Below are 19,583 nucleotides of genomic sequence, written 5' to 3' on the forward strand. Positions count from 1 at the left end.
AATCCCTCTCTCTAAAGATATGCATAAGACACAAACAAGAGAATTCCAAAATAACCCACCAGCAAACATTTTTGTATTTTATTTTTCTTTTTCAAAGGGCAAAGCGCATTGCGATACAGTAGGCATAGAAGCATCCCAAGCATTACCTTTTTTTTTCTTAAGGCTTTGGACAGCAACCACTGGTTTCAGGTGTGCTCTGAGGAATAACATGTCATGCAAACGATAGCATTGAGTAATGCCTCTGTCATCTATACTTATATTAAGTATAGGCTATAAAGATTACGATTTCCCATTTGCAGCATAGAAAGAAAACTTAGTGATGTAAAATAATTTTTATGAGGCTTTTGAGGATGTTACTACCAGGTCAAAAAGTACAATACAGGGAATTACAGCTGCCAGGACAGTGCTTAGACCTTCAGGTCTCTCTGTCTCTAAGGATGCATTTACATGTAAATATAGCTTGAAATAACATTTTTCAACTCCAACGTTGGCACAATATGTCAGCTCAGGTAAGTGAAAAGGAAGAACAAGGTTCTAGGAAAGTTTCCTGTCCTTGATCAGTACTGACTTAGTGGGCGATATCCACACTGGCAAATGAAGATCTAGGGATCTATGGTACAGAATGGAACCTTTTACTATCCAAAATGCCTAAGTCTGTTTTGCATCACTTCACCAAGGTATTTCCAAAACAATGTCCAGGCAGAGGCTGATGAAACTACATCAGATTTGACTTCTTCCATCCTCTACAGTCTATCAATGCTACTTCAACCCTACTCCAGGCTTTAGGGCTGTGTGATGGGTGGGCCTTGGCTGGACGCCTGGTGACCACCAAGCCGCTCTGTCACCCCCGTCCTCAGCAAGATGTGGAGAGGGGGGAAAAATAAGATGGAAAAATCTCGTGGGTAAGGCAGTTTAATAAAACAAAAGCAAAGGCTGGACATGGACACAAAGGAAAACAAAAGATTTATTCTCTACTTCCCATCAGCTAATTCATGGGAAGCAGGGCTTTAGTACACATAGTAGTTGCTCTGGAAGACAAACATCATAATGATGAATGCCCCCACTCCTCCTCCTTTCTCTTAGCTTTTATTGCTGAGCAGATGTCATATGGTATGAAATATCCCTTTGGTCAGTTTGGGTCAGCTATCCTGGCTATGTGTCCTCCCAAGATCTTGCCCATCCCCAGCCTGTTGGTGAGGGGGGAATGTTGGAGAGTCAGCCTTGGTGGTGTGCAGGCACTGCTCAGCAGCAGCCAAAATGCTGGTGTGTTATCAACACCTTTCTACCTTCCCATACACAGCACAGCAATATGAGGGCTGCTACAGGGAAAATTAACTCCACCTCAGCCAGACGCAATACAGGCTCTCAAAAATGCCCATGTGCCACCTACGTGGGCACTCCACACATATCCTCAGTTTCGTGTTATAAAAATACTCCCCTGGTTGCTGCCAGTCCAGCTCTCAAGTCGTTTCAAATACTCTGAATTGAAAAAAAGAAGAACACACAAAGCAATACATTTTAAGGCTACGAAGACTCTTTGCAGAGAACAGAGCAGACAGAGGACCAAATGCTATGTAGTTCTGGCTGCAGAGGAGAATTCAAACAAATGTGAATGATAACCAGTCTGTGTCACTTAACCTTCAGGCTAGGTATCAGTCCTTGGAACTCTTTTATTTGGCACAAACGTTTCGAATTTGAGGTGCCATTTTACAATTTAAAACATTTTCAAAAGTGACAAGTGGTAACCTTCTCCATTCTAGAGGCCTAGTGAAATTGCTGATTTTGGGTGATGGTGCATACTTAACTGTTGGAGAGAAGCAGGCCCCTTCACAGGGTTTCAGGTTGGTCTTAGGTAATATGATAATTAATTACTGATATGCTAATATTGTTTTTTTCCTTTCTCTTGACTTACAGGGGTAAGATCAAACTTCTACAGAAAACCCAGTGATGATTAGGAGAATGTATCTCCTTAGTCTTATTACAGTGTGTAAATGTAAATTAAAATCAGCTAATGAAGTATATTGAAATACTGATTCATTACACTAAGTTCACCCTGTGATGGTCATATTTCAGTAGTTACAATAAGAAAAAATGTAAGTGAAGGCCTAAACATAAACCGATGGTTTTGCAATTTGGATGTCATAATTTCCCAGGCAGCAAAAGAGAATGCTTATGTCTGTGCTGTTTCAGCAATGGAGAGCAGCGTTTGAGCATCTTTGTCTGAAGCAGGAAACTCCAGCCACTACATAAAAGAAGTCATAATAAAATAATGTACTGCAGCTGCATAATGACCTGCATTAAAAGGAAACAACACTTTCCATTCTTTAAAAAATACATAATTATTATGTAATTATGATGACGCTAATGATGATAATGTTTATGACAATAACATTCTTTTTCTCGCTGCCATGCATCCCTCACCAAAAAGTGTAAAAACATGATTTGATAAAAACAAACATCTGGCTTCCAGCATCACTACACAAGGCCATGGAAGCCTTGAAAAAATAAGACTCAGAAAGCCATGGCAGCAGCACTGAAGCTGAGCATTAATGGTCAGATGCACTCTGCATTTCTAACTAGCTCATTACTCGTAATAACCTTGGATCCACATTGAGTTTTAAAAGACGAAATGACGTGGCTTGAGTAAATCAAACACTGGCAGGCAAACACAGCAGTTATCGTGACTCAGGAAGACACAATATGTCCCATTTCATGATTCAGTGCTTCAGAAACCTTCGTCTGACCACACTGAGCAAGGGCTTTCCCTCCAACCAGGCTCATAATTTCTACAGGACTGAGCAGGAAGAACAATTTTACACTGGTCAGCACAAATCACAGCTGCCCCGGGGTACTCCAAATTACACTTGGCAGGCCAGAGAGGTTGTTCAAGCAGCGGAGGCTGGCTGAAATGTGGCATGGCTTCACATTTTGATGACTCTCGGATATGCAAGTGCTTCTTTTAGCAAGAGGTTCCTCTCAGGAAATAAATATTTTTAATTATTTTTTGTCTGCTTTACAACAAGAGTGTAGCTCAAAATAACCAGGAGAGAGTTATTTGCTTTGTATTTGCATCAGGTAACTCCAATAAACAGTCTTATGGTATAGCACTGGTTTATAATGAGTCAAAGAGTGTAACTGGAGTCTTCAAAGAGTTATGACAGGGCCCACATCCCACCGACATCGCCCTGGCAGGATGTGGTTGCCAATAGTTTTTGGAAAATCCCTGCCACTTTTTTTTTTTTTAGTGACTTGCAAACAAACTTCATGGTTAACCCATGTGGGCCAAACTACATGGGCTGTATGAAATTTCACACTGAACTGTGATTTTCTTAAATCGAATTGCAGTACAGCATTATAAAATAGCTCAAATTCTGGTTTTATTAGAAAAAATGTTGGAAATGTATTCGATAGACACTGGAAATTTCTAAGTTAAAGATTTTAAAGTGGTATTTACACATGTATGTGCTCTTACTAGAAATATTTTGCTTGTTTCTTTCCGTAAAAGTAATGCAGGCAGCTGAGAGAATTGCATCTGAAATGCAAGCAATTGCATCCTAAATTGTGACTGTATTGAAAGTAAAAGGTGTATGATGATTACAGATTTTTTTTTAAAAACTGTCAATCTGCTGGAGTTACATTTTACGAAGGAAAAAGTTTCCTAATATTAGTGGGTTCCAGTCCCAAAGAATAATCTGTTGTGTGCAAAGCATCTCTGAAATTCAAAGTGACAGACAGAGCAGTTGTAAATATTACATTTGTATCTGCATGAGATGTATCTGAAGCTATTTAAATGGCAGTGCCTGTTGCTTCTAGATCCGAAAGAAATCCTTTCTCTAATTTACCAAGTAAATTTGCTGAAAATAAGTAGGCTTTCTACCACTAAGTACGTTTAAAAAAGCTAAGAAAATGTCAGATGAAATAAATCAGAAATGTAACAAAATGCACCAGCATTTATAAAAATTCCTCTCTTGTTTTAACTTAAACAATACAATGTTTGCTGAACATCTACCATAAGCACATGCCAGTGCTGTTACTGATAAGCGAAGAACGCTAATATAAACAAATGTTCTTGCCGATAAGCGAACCGCTGGCAACTCTTGGTGATATTAGTAAGGTTTTCTTAAAACCTCGCCTCAATTCTCACCTCCAAACAATGCAGCCAGAGAATCGCCAGCCCTGGATGTTAACAGAGGCTTTTGCAACGCGCAGTTTTGTTTGTTTGGGGTTTTCAGGGTGGTTTCCCCCCTCCTCCTGCTTTGCAAACAGCCGCAGCTCTCGGTACAGTGTGTGCAGGATATCGCCCAGAGCGGAAGCTCGGCGTTACTGGAGGAAGTACCGGTTTCTGTCCTCACAAGAGGTCTGAAAAAAACTAAATTTGTGAGTGTGCAGAGTGGTGAGCCTGCACCCCCGTGACCCTTATCTAAAGCATCGCATCTGCCTCTCCCGGACAGCAGAAAGGCTGATTTCCAGTTGCCAGCGATGCTGTCTGGACAGCTCGGCTCTTGGCCGAGGACAAAGCCCAAGCCATGTCCCACAGACGTCCCACAGCTCCAGTGACGGTCCCGGAGCACACAGCCGCCTCCAGCAAGGGCACGGTTGGCACCGCTTCCACGTTTATGATCCCTGGGATGACAAACTGGGGCTTGTTGAAGGTTGAGTGTTACTGGCTCCGCCAGTTGTTTATTAACTGGGCTTTACAAGGCTGTGCTTTGTTAGCCAGCATTGACATGCCGCAGAAACAGACTTTGAGATAAGCTGCTGCTTGCAGCTGAGCGTCCTGAAGCCAGCGCAGCTCCCCGGGTCAGATAGGGCACCCAGCAAAGACGGAACAGCCCTTGTGCAAACACGAAGCCTCTGCCCCCAAAGGACTGTCTGGTTGGGGCTACAAGTTCATCTTACACTTTTGCGCACCTTTGCAAGAAATCTTATTCTCCGTACGTTGTGCAAGTCCTTCGTAAACCCATGGCCACGATGTTCCACCAGCTGTTTCACAGGTTACCCTACATTTAGATATGCTCTTGATCCATGGTGACAATGACAGAGATTTTGACATCAAAATGTAAAAGATTCCTGCTTCAATTTGTTCTACTTACGTAAGAGATGGGGCACTAGAACTGGAACTAGGGAAAAAACACTTTCACCCTATAATTTCAGCAAAATAGTGGATTGAGAAAAGTTGTATATACCTATGGAATTATTCTGGGAATAAATTTCAGAGACAAGTGCTTTCCTTATAGCTGCAGCTCAAAGTTTACACCATGATATTACTTTTGCTTTTGTTTAATCACTTTTCCTCAAAAGGAAATAGAGGATTTTCTCAGGAACACCAAACAGCATCTGCTTATGGGTCAAAGCAAGCAAATCTCAGACGAACCATGAAAGCTGCTCCAAAGAGCCTAGTGCAGAATTGAAATGCTACTCGCTTGTATAAGTACATCTTGAGACTTCCGTAATCAAATACTACTGCCCAAAGCACAACACAGCTCGACTGACCACCCTCGATCCAGTGCTGTGCTTGGCCTCTGCCCACCTCACCAGGACGATGTGAAAACGAACACCCCAAGAAATATCTTACTGCCCATACTTCTGCTGTGGATATTGTTTGGTATGAACGGAAATGAAAGATGCATTTGTGTTTGATGAATTTAAATCAGTTTATATCTCATGCAGATTAGCTCAGAAACAGGCCCATACATTTCATTTCATATATAATTCTACATGGATAAATCAATTCTTTTACTAGATGTAAGTTTCAAATGAAGTGTGAAGTGTTTAATATAGTTTTTCCAGATTTTATAGAGTAATAATGTGGCAGTCAATTCTTTAGCATTATTTGGTTCTCTTTTAGTTTCTTTCCTCTGTGCAGCAAAAGAAAGAGGAAAGAGAGTAAGAGGAAGCCCAGGATACGGTTGGCAGCCCAGAAAGCGAACCGTATCCTGGGCTGTATCAAAAGTAGCGTGGCCAGCAGGTCGAGGGAGGTGATTCTGCCCCTCGGCTCTCGTGAGACCCCACCTTGAATACTGTGTTCAGCTCTGGAGTCCCCAACACAAGAAGGACATGGAGCTACTGGAACGAGTCCAGAGGAGGGCCACAAAGATGATACAAGGGCTGGAGCACCTCTGTTATGAAGACAGGCTGAGAGAGTTGGGGCTGTTCAGCCTGGAGAAGAGAAGGCTCCGCGGTGATCTTATAGCAGCTTTCCAGTACCTAAAGGGGGCCTACAGGAAAGCTGGAGAGGGACTTTTTACAAGGGCATGTAGTGATAGGACAAGGGGCAATGGATTTAAACTGAAAGAGGGCAGATTTAGGTTAGATATAAGAAAGAAATTCTTTACATTGAGGGTGGTGAGGTACTGGAACAGGTTGCCTAGAGAAGTTGTGGCTGCCCCATCCCTGGAGGTGTTCAAGGCCAGGTTGGGTGAGGCTTTGGGCAACCTGGTGTAGTGGAGGATTTCCCTGCCCATGGCAGGGGGGTTGGAACTAGATGATCTTTGAGGTCCCTTCCAACCCAAACCATTCTATGATTCTATGATTCTATGATTCTATGAAGAGGAGAAGGAGGGGCAAAGGAAATGAAAACACAGATAGACCATTTTGGTTAAGAAACGTGAACTCAGAAAGAGGTGGAACTTAGAATCGCCAGAAATCAAGCCAAGGCTTGTTCGTTCATGTTGAAATTTGGATAGATTGTCCTCACAATTTTTCTGAAAGACAACTCAGTATCAGTGGGAATTGCTGCTAGAAATCTGACCCTATCACCTGTACTCACATGTCAAAACTCATTATGAGTAACACCATATTAATTAATGGAGGTACTCACAAAGTAATTACCAGCAATAGAAAACAGTGGGGAAAATCAGGTCCACTGTGAACAAAGTATGAAGAAGTGCCAAGATGTTTTGAAACAGCAAAGAACAGGATCTTTCAGTTTGAGTCAGTGTGTGCAACAACAGCTCTGTCAATAAACCAGACCTATTGCATAACAAAGCAAAAAACAATTTCCTTGTTGTGTTTTTTTTTCCCTACTGCTGCTGTTACTGTAGAGCTAAACAGTTGGGAAAAGGGGAAAAATAAAATGCCTAAGTAATGCTTTTCTATAATGAGGACCCAAAATGTCATTTGCTGTTGTTTCAGAACTTGGCCTACTTTTTCAGTCCTCTTGTTATACCATCTTCTAGAAATTTCTCTGAACAACTTTATATCTATTTTTTTTTCTTTTTTTTCTTTTTTTCCCTCCTATGAAAGTAAATAGTAAGGAAGCACTGATTACCAAAAGAGAAGTAGCAAGAGCCTAGCAGAAGCACTGCATTAATACAGTTTAGGCTTCGAAGGCACTGGAAGCTCTGGAGTCCCCAGGCAGATCGTCCCAGATGTCCCAGAAGACGTAGCCTTCAGCATTTGACCAGGAAAATAAGCTGGTAGAAACCTGCTTGAAAACCCTTAGAGCAGGGTTTTTGCTAAAACTGCAGTTTTAAAATTATATAAGAAGTTGTATGTCTGATTTCAGTTAACTATCTTGCTCCTGTTTACATTTAAGGCTTCTTCCTCGTGTATCAGCCGGTATCAATGGCTTTGAAACAATGATCTATTATTATGGGGTTTTTTTTTGTGGTTTTTTACTATTTGATACTTGTTATAGCGTTTCACATGCAAGAAAATGTTTTCCTTGTTCTAGCTGTTAGGGTAGACACTCCTAATTAGCTTATTTTTTCTAACCATTTTTCAAACCAAAAGATTTTACTATAAATGTAGCATTTTACTCCCTTAAAGGGGAGGTGTTTCTGTGTGCAAACTGTCAGGCATAAATAAGGCTCATGTTCACAGTCCTGCCCTTTGACATGAAGAATAACAGAATGCCATGCAAAAGTTTTTTTCCTACCTCAAGACAGTATTTAGTGTGTATACTTTTTTAATCTGCATGTTTTGTTGTAACTTAATATATGTCCAGGATAAACATTCACTACAACTGCTTCTTTTGCAGCCTCTCTGTTGGACTTACTGATTCTGTATAAGACACGTTGACAATTAAATTGAATACTACTAATACAAATCAATTTGCTTAAGCTGCGTTCCTTTTTCTCAGGCGTACCTTAGCACAGTTCGGTGGGATACGCTTTTAACTACTGGTGCTGTTACGTAGCACAGAGGAGAGTCTGCCTTCCAAAACACTTCCACAAACACTTGCAACTAAATTATCTCAATGTCCATGTACTTCATGCAACTAAAATGTGAACGCAAAATCAACCTATTGCGGAACTGTGCTATGGTGAAGTTAAAAAAAAAAAAAAACAACACTTTTTTTTTTCTACCCTTTTTAGAAAGATGAAATACAAGAGGTTAGATGTTTATACTTATTATAAAGAACATGTCAGTGTCAATGAAGTAGTCGGAGCCAGTTGCTGGTGTTGATCTCACTATTGCTTAGTTTAGCATTTCCTCCTGTATTCTAGCACATCAGATGAAGGCTTTTCTAAACTGTTTGAAAACAGACAAACCAAGAAATGAGTTTTTTTGGTAGCAGTAGGTGGTATTCTGCTAATTAAAGACCATAAAGTAGGAGGGACTATCTTGCTAGTTTCTTACACAACCTGAAAGGAAATATGAAGCTTTTAAAAGCTGTCAGTGGTGGGGACGTAAGCTTTCATCTTCCAGCTGTTCTCTTTTACTCCTGCCATAGTACTACGCAGGAGTTTTGCTTAGGCACATAAATACCCTCATCTGAACCTGTCTGAAGGATCAGGCCCCAAGGTCGTTAGTGGGTGCAACTTTCACCTATAACAACCTATTCTTGCAACCCTTTAAAACTACCTTGATTCATCAGAATTGAAGAGTGGTTGGGAAACAACAAATATTTTTTTCTACTCACTTTTCAAAATTCCATCACTCAAATCAGCCATAATTTATCTCTCTTTATTTTAATGCTTTAAAAGCACAACACAGTGATTATGTCTGTTTCTGATGTGCTAACATTTGCTTAGCATTAACAGCAAATATTTGCGAAGATATAAAAAGCACTCAACCCCCTGCCCCCACCCCCAACTATTTTCCTCCACTGAAAACATATGTTGGTAATGAGGGATAAATAAAAGGTAATTAAAGCCATCACATTTAGCAGTGAGATATTTTTAAATAATCCTTAGCAGTGGGTAGCACATTAGGCAGCTTCGTTTGAAATGATGGAGGAGTTTAGAAAATAAAGCACAAGTACAAAATACCAAAAGGCCAAACTTTGTCCTTTCTTAACTGTTACTATAGGTCAGGGAAGTGGGGTAATTTGCCCAGTATATACACATACATATGCATATATACATATATATATATATATGTATATATATATATGTATATGGGAATGTCTACATTGTGGTGCAGTGTAGGCATAACCCAAGCAGCTCTGGTTCATTAGAAACATTTCTCCTGCAGTAGCACGGAGCTCAGCATGGGCTAATTTACCCTGCCGAGAAGGCAAAACAGAGAATGGCGATAAATCAGCCAGCGAAAAACTCAAGACTTTTTAATCCCCACTGCTCCAGCTGAGTGGTTCACGCAGCATTTGGCCTCACATTCAGATGTTCAAGCATCATTCTGTGCTGAGCTCTAGCAAGAGCGATTTGGAAAAGCTTTGGAATCCTAGAAGATTTGCCAGTGAACTGAGGAGAAAAGAGGTGGAAAAACTGGGATAACGGGGAGCACAAACTGGAGGGAGAGGACCACGCAGAGAGACACTTCCAAGTCTGCACAGAATATAAAGCAAGGATCAGGCATTAGAGGATGGGAATTCCATACCCATTCCTCATACAAACCTCTTCCTCTTAGCATGTCTGACAGTTCAATTAAAATCCCTGAATGCTTTTTCTGGCTATTCTTAGCTATTTTCTTAGCTATTCCAGCCTGTAAAAGTATGGTGTTTCAAGCACATTGTTCTAAGACTCAGGTTTAAATTCAGCACTTTCAAAGTAATAGGGGAAGGGGAACATAAGAGACTTCATCCCAGTACTTGGACAGAAATTAGCTCACTCAAGCTAAAAAATTCCTCTTAGTGGTAGTGGCACAAGTCCTTGGGTTTAAGAAAGCATGGCTCTCTTTCAGGTAACAGCTAGCAAGGCAGGGATCTATGCCCAGAGTGTGTGCCAGAACTGAAAGAGTCATGAAACTCCGTGAGATCCAAACCAGCGTCCAGTATTTTGTCTGACTGGGTTATGTGTCAGCGCACCAGCCTGGCAGGTGTTGGGTTAGAGAGAAAGCATTACTTCATTTGTAACAAACAATTAAGGTTTACACAGGGTCCTCTTGTAAGAGCAGCCAGTAAATAATTAGAAGTTGCAGGGGCTGTAACCCTTGAAAAAACTTAACGAAAAGTAGTGCTTGGAAAGGGGCTTCAGGAAGATTTTGTCCTTAAATAGCTTCAAAACAAGTGAACCTTGGAGAAGTACTTAGACAATACATCACAAATTATTATGTGTTATGTTTTTGTTCAGGTTGAGCCCTGAGCCTAAACTGTCCCCATTCTCCCACTTATCCTTATGAGTTAAAAGTTATTTGCTTAAGGAATCTTTCGTGAGCTCTATCGTTCAAAATTCCAGTCCTGGCAAGACTTTAAACATTTCTCATCACATGTGACTTCTATGCATTCTATGTAACACCAGATATACAAGCAAGGCATAATCATTTACAGGTTCACGATTCTTTCAAGCCTTCCACTCGCTCCCTGCCCTTCCAAGCGACGTGAACCCTACTTCCCCACTCGCATTGGTGCTTCGCCACACGAGAGCATCTTTGGAAGTGTACACTATCTCTATTTTTGTGCATCAAACAGCTTTCAGCACACAGGTGTTAAATAAACCCACAATTAAGACTTAGTATCTCAGAGCACAAGTTATCTCCATGCTTCCATTTCAACACAAGTTTGGGTTACAACCCAGCAGGGTATGACTCGCTGAAGGAAATCGAGCATTGAGACAGCAACCGCATTTCTTGTTTTGTCTGAAATTCAGACGATGACTCCCTCTCATGTGAGGATACACAAAGTGCCCTAGACCTATTGCTATGCATCTGGTACTGGAACGTATTTTCTGTGAAGTTTCTTTTCCAAATAAAGTTGGCCATGGCTCCTGGACATTAATTTGTGCCCCGTGCCATACCTATGTATAAAAGCTTGATTCAGAGAAACTGCAGTGTGAATAAGAGAAGCAGTTGTAACTCTTAGTCACAGAAAAAAGTTCATAATTTCCAGCTTTCCATAGCCTTGTGTTCTTCCGTCCCCTGGATGTCACAGATCCGGTGACTTTGCTGGAAAAACCTCTGTCTTGGGCTAGACTCTATGGGAGACAGAAGTGTTTGTATTTTTCTAGAAAGAAATTTTGCTGGACAATATTTCATTATTTCTTATAGATATCATCATGGTAGATGATATGATAAAATAACATTTTTGTGATAACATTTAGTTTAGCCTTTTTCTGCTGTTAGATGTTATCCTGTCACTATCACTGAAACCAAATACAAGGATACTTCTATAATTTTAAAGTACTGTAGTTCTTCTGTGCTCAGTTTGTTTGCCACAGAGGATTTTAAAGAGGAAAATGAATGAATCAGGTGTGACCTTTTGATGTAGAGGGGAGATCGTTCTTCCCTTGGGCTAATAAATGATCCTGATAAAAAAGACATTTCCAGAAACTGGAGGGATTGTCAGAGGGGAAAAAAGCTCTTAAAAGCTCAAGGAGCAGACAGCCAGGTCTCCAAAATGACTGGAAAAAATGTTCTGGGTACTAGAGGAATCTGTATAGTTTGCTTCAATTAAAATAGCTAAGCTAAAGCTTGACTAAAGCCATGCTTGAAAACCAGCTTGACCAGCTTTTGCAAGCACACCGTGGACAGGGAGATGTTTGTTTATAAACTTTAAAATTTGTATTCTGTCACGTCTAATCACTTCCAGTTTTCTGCATTTCAAAGGCTACTTGTTTTAGTTTATAATATCATAAAAACAGTCCTTTGGCCTTCTCAGGGGAGTTCAGTATCAAGAAGGTCTAGTCAGATTCAAAGCTTAAAGCTGCAGCAACAGTACTTCTCAAGTTTATAAGATACATAAAGATATTACCTTTAATGTTATTGTAGGTAAGAGTTTTAAAACCACCCAAGTGAGTTAAAAGTTCAAGATCCACTGAGCTGTGATTCTAGCAATTTTAGAATAGCACATTTTTTTTCTAACATCTATCATACCTCTGGACAATCTCCTGGGTACAAGTCCAGTGACTGTAGCATAATCGACCTTTAAAATCATGTTTGTGAACAAAAACTGATACTTGTAATTAAGTAATTCTGGCTTCTAATCTCAGAAACAGATGAGTGAAGGCAAAACCATGCAAATGGGTGTGGTTCCACTGACTTCAAAGGGTATTGAAATTTTCACTTGTATGTAGGCGTGGACAATTACATTTTTAGATTGACATGAGAAATTAGAAAGCTACTTTAGTGTCAAGGATGTCCATTTTAGAAGTTCTTTTGCTTCCTTCCTTGTTTTTTAAGTGTAAGAGTTATAATGTGTCATGAACTAAACCTAGCTTCCTCCGAAAGAGATGATTGAAAGGTTGCTACTCTCAAGTCATTCACCTTGAGAGTCATAAACTCTCAAGTCTGAGGTTTTATATCTATACCTGCATTGGCTTCCAGAAGAATCGTCTGCAGTCTGTAAATCCCCTCTGATGCAATCCCTCTAAAGATACATGCGAGGCATATACGGCTGACATTGTTCTTCAAAGTAACCACCAACAGAGACCGTGGTGAACCTGGTGGGAGCTAGATTTCATGTAATTCTTCACATTCCTCTCTCCACCTCTCAACCGCACTTCACATCTGTCTTTGCCAATATCTACAGCTTCAATTTGCCTCCAAAAGTTTTCCATGATTACCAGGTGAACTGTGTCTTTGTACTTTAAGAGACCTATTAGAAACATATTACTCGGTTTAAATATATTGCTAAGATTAAACTCACTTTGAGAACCTTGGCTAAAAGCTGTTGAGAAATGAGGCCATGACTGGTTAGCAGTGTACACCAGGACAATGGCAAATGTTGAACTGTCTGAAGACTGGGAGCTGCAGTGAGCTTTGGAATTTGATTTGAAGCTGAACTCTTGTCTTGTGAACTCATTTGTTCTTAAGTTCTTCTTACTCAACAAGAAAAATTCTTCTCAAAAGGAGAAGAAAGGCGTTAAAGTGTGCAAGAACATTAACAATTCCTGTAAAGAAACACTGATTATGGGCTTGGTTTACAACCCTGAAAGAGACAATCAAATGGGATAGCAGAAAAAATCCAAAACCAACGGAAGAGAAAGGTTATCCTGAGGTCTCTACTTATGTCACAACACGAAGTCATGGTGACATTCAATGTAATAAGAAATGACAAAAGGAAATACCTTTGTAAAACAGCATGTACCTAAGTGGTAGAATTTATAGGTCCTTAGAAGATAATTTAGACAGAGATTGCAGTAAATTCAAACAGGGATTGGAAAATTTTCTATATGAAATAAGAACTCAAAAATATAGAAGGATAGCATATGTAATTTTAGAGTGATTTTAAACCATCTAATTCAGAGCTTAATTCAAATTTCAGTTATTAGTCAGCTGAAAGGAGCTGACACCCGCCTCTTATCACTAAAACCCATTAATGCCTCAGCCATCATGACAATTCTTAAGCAAGGATATACATTTTAGAGCACAGTTCCTAGAAACCAGGGTAGACAATACACTTGAGATTTAGAGGTACATTTCAAACACTGAAAAACCATTCATGTAAGATTTTTACCACAATATAAAAAGTGAAAAACAGGATAGATGGGAAATGCCTATCCAAGCCCCTTCCACAAGTTAGCTGCACACGGATAATGCCCCTACTTTGAAGTTTCATGACATGTTCAGCCAATGGTCACTATACACAGAAATTAAGCAGAGGTGCAGTTACAGATGCCTGCATCTGAAATAACTTGCTATTCCGTTTTAAAAGAAGACATGAGAACTAATGCATATATGTAAAAGGGGATCAATCTTATTACTTTCCTTAGTAAAGGTATTGTATCAGATATTTATAGAACTTCCACGTTTTTCTTTACAGATATCCAGATAGACTGCTCTTCCACCATTCAAATCCATCCTACACAAATACCAATTTCTTCACTTCTTTCATTCAAGTTACTCTGATACACTTTTCATTGCCAATTTTTCCAGTCCTATTCAAATAGCCTTCCACCTCTTCAGCTGAGCAACGGGGAAATTAGCAAAGGGAGGAGTAAAAGAGCTTTTTCTCGGCAGTTAGCTCTTTCACACATCATTGAGCTACAATTTGAAAAAAAAAGAAGTGCTACTTGGTGGCATTGATAGAGACAAATTTACCAGTATCATAAAAGAAAAAAAAAAATCACATAATGCCAGAGTGCATTGTTCACGCCATACATAAACTCTGCTAATTATGAAAATAATCACCAATATGTATACTACTGTTATCACTATAGCAGCCTGTTAATTTTAAACTGTAACATGTCATGGGAGTTATTGTACAAAATATATGCATGTGTAGAATTTTTTGTATCTGAAGGAAGACCCTATCATAAAACTTCTTTTGAAGCACAAAATCCAACACAGCTCAAATGTTTTTTTGTTCAGTACAAGTATGAAATTAAGTTCTTTTGCATAGCCATCCTGTTGGCTACTAATCGTGCCCATGGCATTCTGGTTAGGAACAAAACACTTAGTCAGACACCACAGTAATGCAAAAATGAGTTGCCTGAAGGAGTGATCACTTAGAAGAGAGCTAAGATAACAGGCTTCACTGCCTTTATTACTTCAACCAGTCTTCCAGCTCTCACATGAAACTAGCTGCTTAGCAGCACACCATTGTTCTCAAACTACTTCTGAGGCTGATTCTGAAGTTTGTATGTAATGACCTTGACTTTGGAAATCTCCTTACTTTTTCCACTACTTCATCCTGGTTTGGAGAAAACAAACCAAGTGATGTAGTTCAATCTGTCCTATTTCCTACATTCTGGCTTTGAAAGTCCTTTTTGTATAATTAAGAGCAACTTCTAAAGTGCTCTTCAAATTAGGAATTAGTATCGATGCTAATTATGAAAATCCTTGTAGGGTTCACATTGACTGAGCTGGAATCAGCTGTACACTCACTAAGCTTGGGATGATTTATGGCATTTGCCCACTTTAATAAGATGCTGGAAAAGTTTTGTATTTGATTCAGACAAATGAGCTAGACTGAGTAATTTTCCTCTACTTAATAATTTTATCAGAACTTAGAGATTTTTACTTGTTTTTGAAAGAATGAGACATGGACACTGAAAGAAAACAACTTTGAAACCGTAGTTTGCTGCTTAACAATACCATCAGCCCAGTCTGATTGCAATCAGAAGACTTGATTATGCTACATATATTTCTTGTGTTTACTATGCACAGAAAAGCATTTTACCATGAAGAAAAACACAATGCTCCTGTTCTCCGTGTTCTGCAAAGAAATGTCTATGTGTATGGAATGGTACAGAGCTGCACAGCGCTCCCTGATGGAGCATGAATATTAGAAATGGCCTGATGTTGTGGATCTCAGATACTTTTCTGAGTTGAGAGATGGTGTCTGGTAATGTGGAAGTAAACCTTGGCTAACACAGTTAGATAGCTTCCAGTACCCAATGCAGCTCATTTAGATCTAAATCAAGTATCCATGCTTATCATGCACTGTACACATGTGTGTGTATATATGTATATATATACACACACACAAGTAATATTTGTAATTGCATATGTATATGTATATGCATATACTCACATATACAGATACTGAATTCCAGTACCTACTTCTCACAGCAATTCCCTTTGTAGGACAAAAAAAAAATTGCACTGAATTTTGTTCAATTTTAATGGAACGATGTACACTGTATCTTTTAAGGAAGACAGATGGATATTCTTGTGTTTTGGGTCTACTCTGCAAGCAACCTCATAAGAAGTTTTCATAAAAAGAATTTGTATGCTCTTATATTATTTTAAAAAGAAGCTGTGTGTTTACTCTGTCCTGGGCCCAAAGCATGTAATTATGACACAAAGTGAATAAACACGATGGCCTCATATCCTAGAATAGCTATTATCATAGATTAGCTTTGCCAAAAAAGAGTTCGGAGTAAAAGAGGCAGAGGAGGAGAACAAAAGTATTTATGTATCTTTCCACTTAAATGTCTCAAGTTCTATGAAGATGTACTGTTTTAATTAGGACAGTTTTCTGAGGTTATATATAACTTTGAAAGGACTGTGTTAATTATTGGCATTACAGCAACGCTCAAATTTGGAACAGTTTGGAATATAACATATTCAATATTCCAAGAGAAACACTTCAGGAAATATATTTGACATTTTAATGTAGTAACATTGTTTAGCAGAGAATATATTTAATAATCTAAGAGATGAGGGTTTAAGGATTGGTTTGGTGGTGGTATTTTTTAAACACAGAAATGAAACAGAAGAAAAACATGCTCTTCTGCTCAATTCTGCAGCAGTAGCTATTTCTGTCCTTTACCCTGGAGTTGCACAGCCTCAGAAAACAATAAATAATTTACCCACAAAGCAGACATGCCTGAGCTGGCTCTGCCAACGCTCAGCCCAGGATGGAACTGTGGAGAAACTAGAGCAAAGCCCAACTGCATGGGAAGTGCTGCATTGCACATGGGTGACATACTTGCTTCTTCTCCACCAAATGAGGAATTCCCCCTGCCCCTTACTGCATTTGGCAGTATGCATATCCCCTTCCCTACGTGCAAGCAAATTAAATATAAAACAATACAGAGAGTACAATAACAAGCTTATCTTTTTTTAAAGGAAAACTTACAGATCACTGTAGACGAGGCCATAAATCTGCGCTGTGCTGTGATGATAGATTCCTCTCAGGATAATTAAAAGCAGGATCACAACAAAAGCTGGAAACCCCCAACTCAAAAGGAAGTAAAGCAGATAGCGCCGCTCTGTGTGTTCATCATTCATCACCAGGACGTACCAGAAATTAACAGCCTGAAGAATAATGTAGAATATTAATCAGTAGACTTGGTGGATGATTAGCTATTCCGAAAACCAAATCAGTCTGAAAGTCATAACGCAGAACATTTCAGTCCCAGCATATATGTATACATGACCATTTTTTAACATAAACTTTTCTTCTCATTTTCTTCTCTTAAGTAATCAAAAGAGACTGATTATAAAAGAAGTATGCTTATTTATGTCACTGTTGGATTTGGAATTAGACTATGAGAGAGGAAGGAACAGTCTGTTTAGTAGAAAACACTACTTTTGCAGTGCAAAAATAGCTTTGTGATGCAAAAGTAGCTTTCTTCTTGTATTTCCATACCTTCACAGAAAAGACTGACATATAATATTGCTAAATCTGACCTGTATTTGATCTTTTTATACTGTTTTTCAGCATTAGGCATCTTCTTGTAGGAGATGCACTAACCTCCTTCAATAGTTCTGACTGTGGTCCAGTTCTGGGCTCACCAGTACAACAAAGACATGGAGCAAGTACAGCAAAGGGCCATGAAGATGATTAATAGACTGGAGTATCTTTCCTATGAGGAGCAGCTGAAAGAGCTGGATCTGTTCAGCCCAGAGAAGAGGATGCTCAGGGGGATTTCATCCATGTATATAAACACCTGATGGAGACCCAGACTCTCCTCAGTGGTGCTCAATGGCAGGACAAGAGGCAATGGTCACAAAATAATATACATTAAATTCCATCTGAACACAAGAAAAAGACTTTCTACTGTGGGGATAGTCAAACACTGGGCCAAGCTGTCCAGAGAGGTGTGGAGTCTCTTTTTGTAGCAATAATCAAAACTGAACTGAACATGGTCCTGGGCAACCTGCCTTAGCTGACTCTGCTTGAGCCAGGGTATTGGACCACATAGTCTCAAGATGCCCTGCAACTTCAATGTTTTTGTAATTCTGTGTGATATTTGTACAAGAGTTTGAAAAAAAAAAAAATGCAAATACATGAATGTAAATTCACATGTGTCTCTGCAACGATCTGTGTCTTCTTACGATCAACTCATCATCAGACAGTGTAACTAAGAACTTAAAAACATTTATGAATCAAAATGAAGACATGGCATAGTGAAAATCTCTTGAAATAACTGGTAGTACGTGTAAAGTAAAACAAAATACTGAAAGTTTTGCTTGGATCTTTGCATTTTCTTTAAGAAGTTAATAGTAGAAATGCTTTAAAATGTGCTAAGCATTTTGTTACACACATCTGCATATGTTACTACTTTCTAATAAACACCTAAACTATCCATAATAAGAATTAGTTTTGCAAAACATTTCTTTACTCCTCTACTTCAAACATATTATACCAGCTATAGCTCTGCACATTATATAAGTATTTTTTGCCTTTTATATGGAGTGAATGAAGGATTAATTTTCTCTTTTTCTGTCTAGAGGGTATCTAATTCAAGCTTGCGCCTCTAGCCTGTCTTGAAATCAATGGGTGCCTGGAGATGTCTGTCTCTCTCCATTGTCTAGACAGAGTTATCATACAAAAATGTTGATTTATAAGTTTAATTTGCAGCTGTCTATTGTAGGGATAGGTAAAACCCATATACAGTGACAATTCAATTACAAAGTGATTATTTGTTGTTTGAAATTTTGCAGATTCCCCACAACCGAAAGTTTGTCTACCAGGTTGTTCAGGTAGACTGAAAATTCACAATCAAGTACTTAATCAGTGGTTTATGGATTCCTTATGTAAGTCTTACCAGTTAATTATCATTATAGTTTTTTTTTCCCTGTGATTGCTATCGCCTGAATATATATAATACTTTCTATTATGAATCATAAAGCACGTTGCATATGCTAACGACTTGTTTTCTAAAAAATTATTAGTTTAGTAGGCATTTTAAATGCTTCCTTAGAAAATGACATTTTATAAACATGTCCAGTGTATGTAGTTATATTAATTATATAGTAATTATCATGGCATTTACTATTTTCATTTGGTGATTGGTGCTATGTGAACAAAGGCAAAGTTTGTCTTCCTTAAAAGAACACAGGAAAATCCTACCATACAATTGTAACTGTTGTGTAGCTTGAAAGAACACAGAAAAACCATTGCATGGGATTGAGAACCCGTTCAAGTTTCCGTTTGTCACCTTCTGCCAATAAACACTCTTCAAGCTACATGCTCCTGTAGCCCTGACTAGGCTCTGCTTCATTGCGAGCGTTTCCAGACAGCAAAAATCCTTGAACTGATTTATGCCATTACGCTCAGGGATTGTTGGTTCTACTAATTCTGACAATCTGGTGAACATCGTTCTCAGTCATCCAGCAGAGATTGCTTTCTAAGAAATTGCACCTCATGTCCTTGCTCTGTGTTTGTTAACCATATTTACCTATCTCACCTCATTTATCATAGAAGAACACTTTAACACCAGTGCTGCTGCAAAGATGGAAGGGGGGTTGGATAGTTCATCGTTTCCTGCACAGTGACATAATTATAAGTTCTTGTCTTCAACCCCTTTTGATGCTCCAAAATGTAATCAATGACATACAAACAGTGGAGC

At 39.0% G+C, this 19,583-nt stretch overlaps 1 protein-coding gene across 1 annotated transcript in view; it reads right to left on the reverse strand.

The window, feature by feature from the left end:
* The window catches only part of ADGRV1 (adhesion G protein-coupled receptor V1), a 306,160-nt gene that overhangs the window by 83,789 nt on the left and 202,788 nt on the right, over positions 1 to 19,583 (reverse strand). The window contains exon 86 of the mRNA XM_086628926.1: positions 16,865 to 17,043. Coding sequence (XP_086485052.1) covers positions 16,865 to 17,043 — 179 coding nt within the window. The remainder of the gene's footprint in view (positions 1 to 16,864; positions 17,044 to 19,583) is intronic.

Source organism: Tauraco erythrolophus, chromosome Z (assembly GCF_009769465.1).
Source record: "Tauraco erythrolophus isolate bTauEry1 chromosome Z, bTauEry1.pri, whole genome shotgun sequence".
Classification (NCBI taxonomy): domain Eukaryota; kingdom Metazoa; phylum Chordata; class Aves; order Musophagiformes; family Musophagidae; genus Tauraco; species Tauraco erythrolophus.